The 7,407-nt window shown below is 37.7% G+C and overlaps 1 protein-coding gene across 1 annotated transcript; it reads left to right on the top strand.

Annotated features, from left to right (window-relative positions):
* The first annotated feature begins 1,280 nt into the window (after window positions 1-1,280).
* On the top strand, window positions 1,281-7,173 carry LOC108725234 (uncharacterized). The gene is made up of 2 exons (XM_018452122.1): window positions 1,281-1,675; window positions 6,832-7,173. Exons 1-2 carry the CDS (start codon window positions 1,387-1,389, stop codon window positions 6,975-6,977), a joined length of 435 nt encoding a protein of 144 aa, XP_018307624.1. The 5' UTR covers window positions 1,281-1,386; the 3' UTR covers window positions 6,978-7,173.
* The last annotated feature ends 234 nt before the right edge of the window (window positions 7,174-7,407 follow it).

Raw genomic sequence — 7,407 nt, 5'->3', positions numbered from 1 at the left:
AAACTTTCTGTATCAATTTATATAGCGTCAGGTTCGATCTAACATTTTTTCAAAATAATGTCTATAAAAGAATTAAATAAAATAAGAGTAACAATTTCACCAAGAAAAATAATAATAATGATAATAATAATGTAAAAACATAAAAAATAATTAGAAAGGTAATTTTTGAATTGTTTCTTTTATGAAAAGTCAAGTTTAGAAAGAAATGAGAAAAAATTGTTTGTAAATTATGTATAATGATTTATATATAATTTATACATCAATCATTTTTTCTCATTTCCCCAAACTTAGCTTTTGCATTGTGTGAAACAACGCAAAAATTATCCTGTTAATTATTTTTACGTTTTTCTTCTTATTATTATTTTTCTTACATTAAAAAGTAATTTTACAAAAGAAAGAAGAATATATAATCATATTTCAAACAAATTATATACATGTTTATATATATGTATATGTTTGTATATAAATTATAATCCTTATATATATATATATATATATGGTATATGTTCTTATAAAAATTTTTACTGAACAATTGAGAATCAATTAAAGAAACAAATTTTAAATATCTAGTGATTTGAATAAAAATGAAGAGATCAATTTACGGATATCAATGATAAAAAGAGAATCTTTCCATGATAAGGCGCACCAACGCAATTCGCAAAAAAGCTCGGCAGAAGAAAGATCATTTCGAATCCTATCGCGACACGCTCGAACTACGATCGTGATCATCCTATACGGCGCGTTACTTAGAAAAAAGGCAAAAAGTGCGCTTCATGGTGCGCGCTCACTCTTCTCTACCACGAAAGATCGCTTAGCATAATCCGTTGGACGATTTCGAACAAACGCGGTGGTGAGGGTACACGTGGAGAACATACGCACTAGAGAAAGAGCACGCGATTGGATGTCGTCGTGCGTACGACGAGGACGTTACTATGCTAAATTCGCGCCATTTTTACTGCGCAACTGGCACGGCGCGCCAATCAGATTTGAATTCAAACGTTTGGTGGAAGGGAACACCGGACCTCGTGGCTTGTTCAAACGGACTCGTCGACTGGCTCCCACCGCTTGGAACGATTCCACATCCCGCCAGAACTAGTCTGACCGTGGAGCAGTGAGGACCGAGGGTCGATTGGTCGGAGTTGCTAGACGTCGCGCGAGTCCATGAGGAGCGACCGTTCAAGAAGAAAACTTCACAGAAAAGTCGAGTGGATCAACAGAATTTACACAGCCAAGAAGTTTCCCGTTCTTCCGGAATACACCGTACGCTCTTGGTATTAAATTGAAAACGGAAAAGCGAGTGAGTACGTACTTTGAACTGGAAAACAAAAGTCCCCGGGGATCTGCTTGCTCGACTAACGTACGGTGGAAACACAACAAGTACCCGAAATGCTGGCAGCCTCGATTTGTCACGAAATCTACTACACGGTGTTGCCCAGTACGACGATGACCTCACGAGTACCACGCTGCCTCTTCGGCCGGCCAAATCCGCGAGAGACGATAGAGATGCTCCAGGAGGCACTGGACGCGGAGAGGAGCAAGTTCGCCAAGAGATGGGGAGTGGATCCTCGCTCCGAGGATAAGGAGAATAATTACCAGAGGCGGAACACTGAGAAGAGCGACCGGTCGCCCGGCAAAAGGCGGAGTAATCCGTATTCAAGGCAGACCAGCATTCACGGTGAGCAACATTTCTCTTCTCGCGAAATATCAATGCGCGAACTTTATCGACGAGCCTTGGCGGCAATTTAGGCGCGCGAACGCGTCGCGTGCGTATGTCCGCGGAATATGCATGAAGGAGCATGAGTCATACGTTCGACAAGTTTCCCTGGATGGGCAACAAGCGTGAATTTCGCGGGATGCATGTACCGCGCGCGAAAGTAGGTCGAACCAATACCGTCTTCTTCGATTTAACGCGCGCGAACATAAATCTAAAAATATCTCTTATAAGATTTCTTCTTTGCGATTCAACTATTGTGTACTTGTTGCACTTAAAACGAAATAGATATATTTATTTTAAGTTTGACGAAAATGAGATAGAAAGTTTTAGTGCAGCGACAAAAGGACACATCTATAATTCAATATGGCATGCCGCTGTAAGTTTATTGAGGTGGGAACAGAATTATGTAACGATTCTCACGCAGTATGGATATTCGGATACTTACGACTTAAAATTTATCGTCGAAAAAAATCAAATCAACTTTCTTTAACTAACAGACTGCTATTTAGCCCGCTGAATAACACTAGAACGAATCTATTGCTGTGGCGTCGTGGAACGAAGGCTTTTTGGCGGGAAAGTCATGACGACGAAAGGGAAGCCGGAGGCGCAGACGCGACCTGGTCGCGTGGCTCTCCGACCTGTTTTCTTATTCTAAACCCGCCGCCTCTCTTCCGCCTTCTCTCCACCTCTCTTCTCTATAGCCGTCCCTCGCCAGAATACTCCCGGCTACCGTCTTACGCTCTCCTTTGACCAACCTTCCACCCTGTCGTTTCTTACGCCAGAAGCACGCGTCGTAAACGGGTCGCAGACCCGTTGCAGATAATCCAAGTGGTCTAAATTTCGGACTAAAGATCAAGAATTTGTCGTTTCCTCTTCTAAAAGGCGATTTACAAATACATAATTTCCGTACATTTTATTACTAGTTCTTCAATCAATTAAAAATTTTTTTAATAAATAGAATATACGAACAACGATTTAAAAAATTTTTTTAATTGTTTATGAACAATTTCTACGATCTTCGTCGATGGATTTTTTAATTTTTTAATTTGAAGTTAAATAAGTGTAATACATATTTGAAAAATTATATATTTATAAATAAATTATATAATTATGAATATATTTAAAAATATTTTATCCAAATGTGGAACATTTTGAAATGTTAAACTATTCAATAAAAAGTAATTAAATTGTGTTATTAAATATAGTTCTTAAATATAGTTATTGAATATAGTTATTAAATACAGTTTTGTTAGAAAAATTTGTTTTACGATAGTAAAGCACTACTTTCTTTTCTACATAATTTTATCTTATTCGAGAAGATATTCAATGGCTTCTATGGAACAACCAAATATATCTACGAAAAAATACTCGCGTTATCACGAAAAGATAAGTGGACACGTGTGGTGTATGATCGTGAGAAGCGATCGGTCGCCAGTCCATGCAGGATTAGAGAAAGAACGTCGTGATCGGGAATGAGATCACGCCTATGAGTCATGCATCTAAGGCGGGCGTGACACATACCTGTAGGACACTGTGAGTCATCGAAGGGCCAATTTCCAAGGAGTAAAAGAAACTCGTGATTGCATTCCTTGGATTCTTCAGGCATGATACAATCAAGTCCACTTTTCTCATCTTATCGCATGAATTCTTGTGCACAATGGACATATCATTTCTTCGACCAAGTGCAAAATATTGCATGTTTCTGTATATGAAATCAATATGACCGATCAGATTGCATGTGCAATGTGCACGCCCTTAGATTGAATGTGCCTTGACGGAAAGAACAATTTCTTGAAATATCTAAAAATTTAGATGGATCTGATAATAATTTTGTTGTACTATCAAAATAATTAGAATGCTCGAGCTGGTTGTTAAACTATCAAAACTTTTTACAACATTGCTCATCATACTTGAGTTTCCTACATAATTATTTTGATAGTGCAACAAAATTATCTTCAGATCTACATCTAGCAAAATTTTTAGATACTTCAATAAAATTGTTCTTTCTGTGCTTTGAGAGACAAATTTCTAAAAAAAATGTTTATTTCTCGATCAGCGTGTAGAATGGCTCTATCTAATACCCTTTTTGAAATTATATAGGAATTCATAATGGTTCACAAGTTAAAGAAATCGTTCGTACGTTGAAACACGCGTATGCGATAATCTTACCTATGGGGTGGGGAAACCTATGGTTTCTCAACCTCGGAGATCCTGTGCCTATTTGCACTGATAATCCCTCACGCACGATGACTTTTTGGGCTGGAACACAACGAGACCCTCGAAAATTCAACAGAGCGAGACGGCGCAACCAGCTCTTTTTCCACCGACACCTGTTAGCCCTTGCTAAGGGCCCATGACGACTAGAACGTCTTTTCCCACGATTAAATCAGACCCGCGAACACGCGATACCATGCCGCGCGGGACCTTACGAAGGTCGCGCACCACCTGCTGAGACAAGTTGCATTTGATGCAAATACAAGGACCAAATACACTAATTCGCACTTCTCTATGTATCCAACATCTTTAAGAACAAAATTTTTTTATTAATCTCATGATATAAAGTAGAACACACACACACACACACACACACACATACACACACACATTTAGTTTTTTCTAATATTTTACTTATTGCCGTAACAATTTTAGTATACAGATTAAAATAAATAATTAAGATTTACGTGCAATAAACAAATTTGTCAAATAAAGAGATATCTAAACTATCATTTTTTTTATACCTATCTGATCTAAAATACACGATCGAAAACTTGCTCTATTTCCATCTACAATCAACTGAAGGGAAAATAAACACGGATTGTATTGCAAAACGAAGGATGATCTCAGCATTATTTTCCATGTCATGAAGAATAAAAAAAACTCTCGATATTCTTGATCCTGAGATATTGACAAAGGACTCCTTCAATTGCGACTTAGCAGACTTTGTGATCCGTTCGTGTGGTTTCCCCGTAAAATCGAAGACGCCTTATAGAGCATAGGATTCAAACGAAATCCTTCGCTCGAGTAAAGAACGCGTCAGGAGGACCGCATTCGGATCCGCGAACAAAAGAAAATTTTCGAGGTGGAATCACGTTCGAGACATATGGACAGGTAAGCGTCTTTTTTCGGTGCATCTAGGATCTACTTCGTGGTACGTTGAGGCGTGGAAACAGATGTTGACAAGCAAAATCGTAAACGCGACTGGAGAAAAGAGGAAAGAGGGAGGAGAGAGAGAGAAAGAGAAGACGTTGGTTGAGGAAGAACTCGGTTTCGCGCACCATATGGCGGACCGTTGCCAAAAAGAGAGAAGCGCGGAGAAAGGATCATGTCTTCGACATATGGCGGTTGTGGATTTTTTCAATCTTTTTCACTTCGATATCGACTTGGACCGCGTACTCTATTTACTGTATCGATTCGCAAACGCTAATATTCCTCAGTACTTTAAATGTTACGAATCTTATCCGATTAAGTCATATTCCATTGTGAATATCAATCAAGATGTTCAAACTTGGCCAAAATAGCTGTTGCAAGAACATAACCGCAATAATGTAACATTAGGTTTTAACTGTAAATAGGTGAAAATTTAACCGAATCTAATACTAACCATAAACCACGGATACGAATGCTTCGTTTCGTACTTTAGTTTTTTTATAGACTTCGTTATAGACTTCACAAAATAAAAGATGTGCAAACGTGATTTTTACGCCTTTCATATTTTTGTCAGAGTATCAGAGAAAAGAGCAGATTTCCAAACCGGTACTGTTAACATTAAGTCGCACCTGTCAAGTAGTCAGTTAGAAAAAGAGAGAAAAGCAGAAAGAAACGAGGGTAGAGCACTCAGGTGGCTACCTGATCGAACTAGGGTGCTCCTAAGACGCAGTCTTTGTTGTGGAAATTTCATACTTCTCTCGCACGGTGTTTCTATACAGGTTACTCTACGTCGCCCTGACCCCGTCGATCCATGAAACCTCGACTATTACGGAATCTCGAGAATATCCTTATTACGAGAGAAGCTTTACGTGTATCCTTCGCAGAGATACATATCTATTTACATGACGCGAAACGTACGAATGAACAGAATGAATGACTTCTTTATTAATTTCATTCGTTTTTTGTATATACCGTAATACCGGTTACCTTTTATGATGCTCAATCTTTCGTTACCTACTTACGTGGGATGTTTAGCCTTAAGGCGGCTCCAGATGACATGGCCAATGTACGCCAACTTTGCGCACATTCTTTGCTAAACATTGGCCTACATTTATATAGATAATTATGAATGTATGTGCGTGTGTATGTAATATTTGCTAATGTGACATACATAATTGACCATGTCATCTGGAGCCGTCTTTATAAATTCACTAAATGTATAACAAATGTTATTACATCATTGTAGATATTTAGTATTTCGTATAAATTATTTCACAATTTAGAAAAAAAATTGCATTTGTTTTTCTTCATTTAAAAGCCTGGTTGCCAGATCCCGAGCACTATACGGCTGGGACTCAAAGGTCCGTGCGCTGGAGATTTCATATTTCGACTGGAGGCCGGCCAATTGTTTCATTAAAAAAAGAGAGAAAAAGAAAAAGGCGCAGGGTTTAATTCGTGTTTTGTGATCACTTACAGATTTTCTTTTTATTATTAATATTTGACCAACATAAAGTGTCAACACAATTACAGATCTTTTTATTATTATTACAAGATTACATGCAGTGCGAACACAATTACAAACTTTTTTATTATTCGCAAAATAACATAAACTGCGAACATAATCACAGACTTTCTTATTACTTTCCACGTAATTTAAATATGCAATTAATAAATACCCCACTCGAGCGAAAAACTGGAGATTTTTCTCGTCTACTGGAGAACTGGAGATTGGTCCTGAAAACTGGAGTCTCCAATTGAAATCTGGAGACCTGGCAACCGTGTCTAAAAGATGTATAAAATATTATCAATCTTTATTTAATTGTAAATCAAAGAGAACAATAAAAATTGTGATGTAATATTGGTATGTTAGCAATGCCCCACACGAGTTTTAATTACGTTAAAAAAAATTACGCGAGTAATATGATGTTAAACAATATATATTTAATAATAACCGAATATTTTTGTTACAGATTATTGGCGAGCTAGAAAAGTATGCGACGTGAACAAAAAGCCGCTGACAGCCACGGTAGACGTGTCGAAGCAAAATGTGGAATCGTCGAAAACAACGAAGACGATCCCTACGACAACAACGACGACTATAACGAAGACCACGTAGAAGACGTTGAACTAATCGTATATTCTGTTGCACAGACCCCGTGCACACGTGCGATTCTCTCTTATTTTGCTGTGATGGCGAAAAAATCGCCATGTTAACTTAAATGTACTAGGCGGCAAAAAACTAACCAGAAAACAGCTAGCTTGAAATTACTTAAAAAAATTAATATATTTTAGCGGATTATTAAAGTATTATTTAAATATTTTGAAAATTAATTATAAAGAACGTACTGCACAAAGAGATGATCGCCAATTAATGAAAAGTGAGCACAAATTCTTAGGCGCGGGGTTTTAACGATTGTTTGCGTAAAGCGGACTTCGTCTGCGTTACTGAAATTTGTATATTTATTCCCTTGGTCTTTCGAGTATCATATGTTATCATCAATTAATTATTGTAATAATCTTCTTTAGAATTAATTGCGACGGACGTG

This window comes from Mycetomoellerius zeteki, unplaced genomic scaffold, assembly GCF_001594055.1.
Source record: "Mycetomoellerius zeteki isolate Tzet28-1 unplaced genomic scaffold, Tzet1.0 scaffold332, whole genome shotgun sequence".
Classification (NCBI taxonomy): domain Eukaryota; kingdom Metazoa; phylum Arthropoda; class Insecta; order Hymenoptera; family Formicidae; genus Mycetomoellerius; species Mycetomoellerius zeteki.
Note: the sequence above shows the minus strand (reverse complement) of the source record. Positions and strands in the feature narration are given on the sequence as shown.

What these genes read in the sequence shown, in the direction of transcription:
- LOC108725234 (XM_018452122.1), top strand. Translation starts at nt 1,387, where the DNA reads ATGCTGGCAGCCTCGATTTGTCACGAAATCTACTACACGGTGTTGCCC. An exon ending in AAGGCAGACCAGCATTCACG is followed by an intron (nt 1,676 to 6,831) that starts GTGAGCAACATT and finishes TTTTTGTTACAG; the next exon opens with ATTATTGGCGAGCTAGAAAA.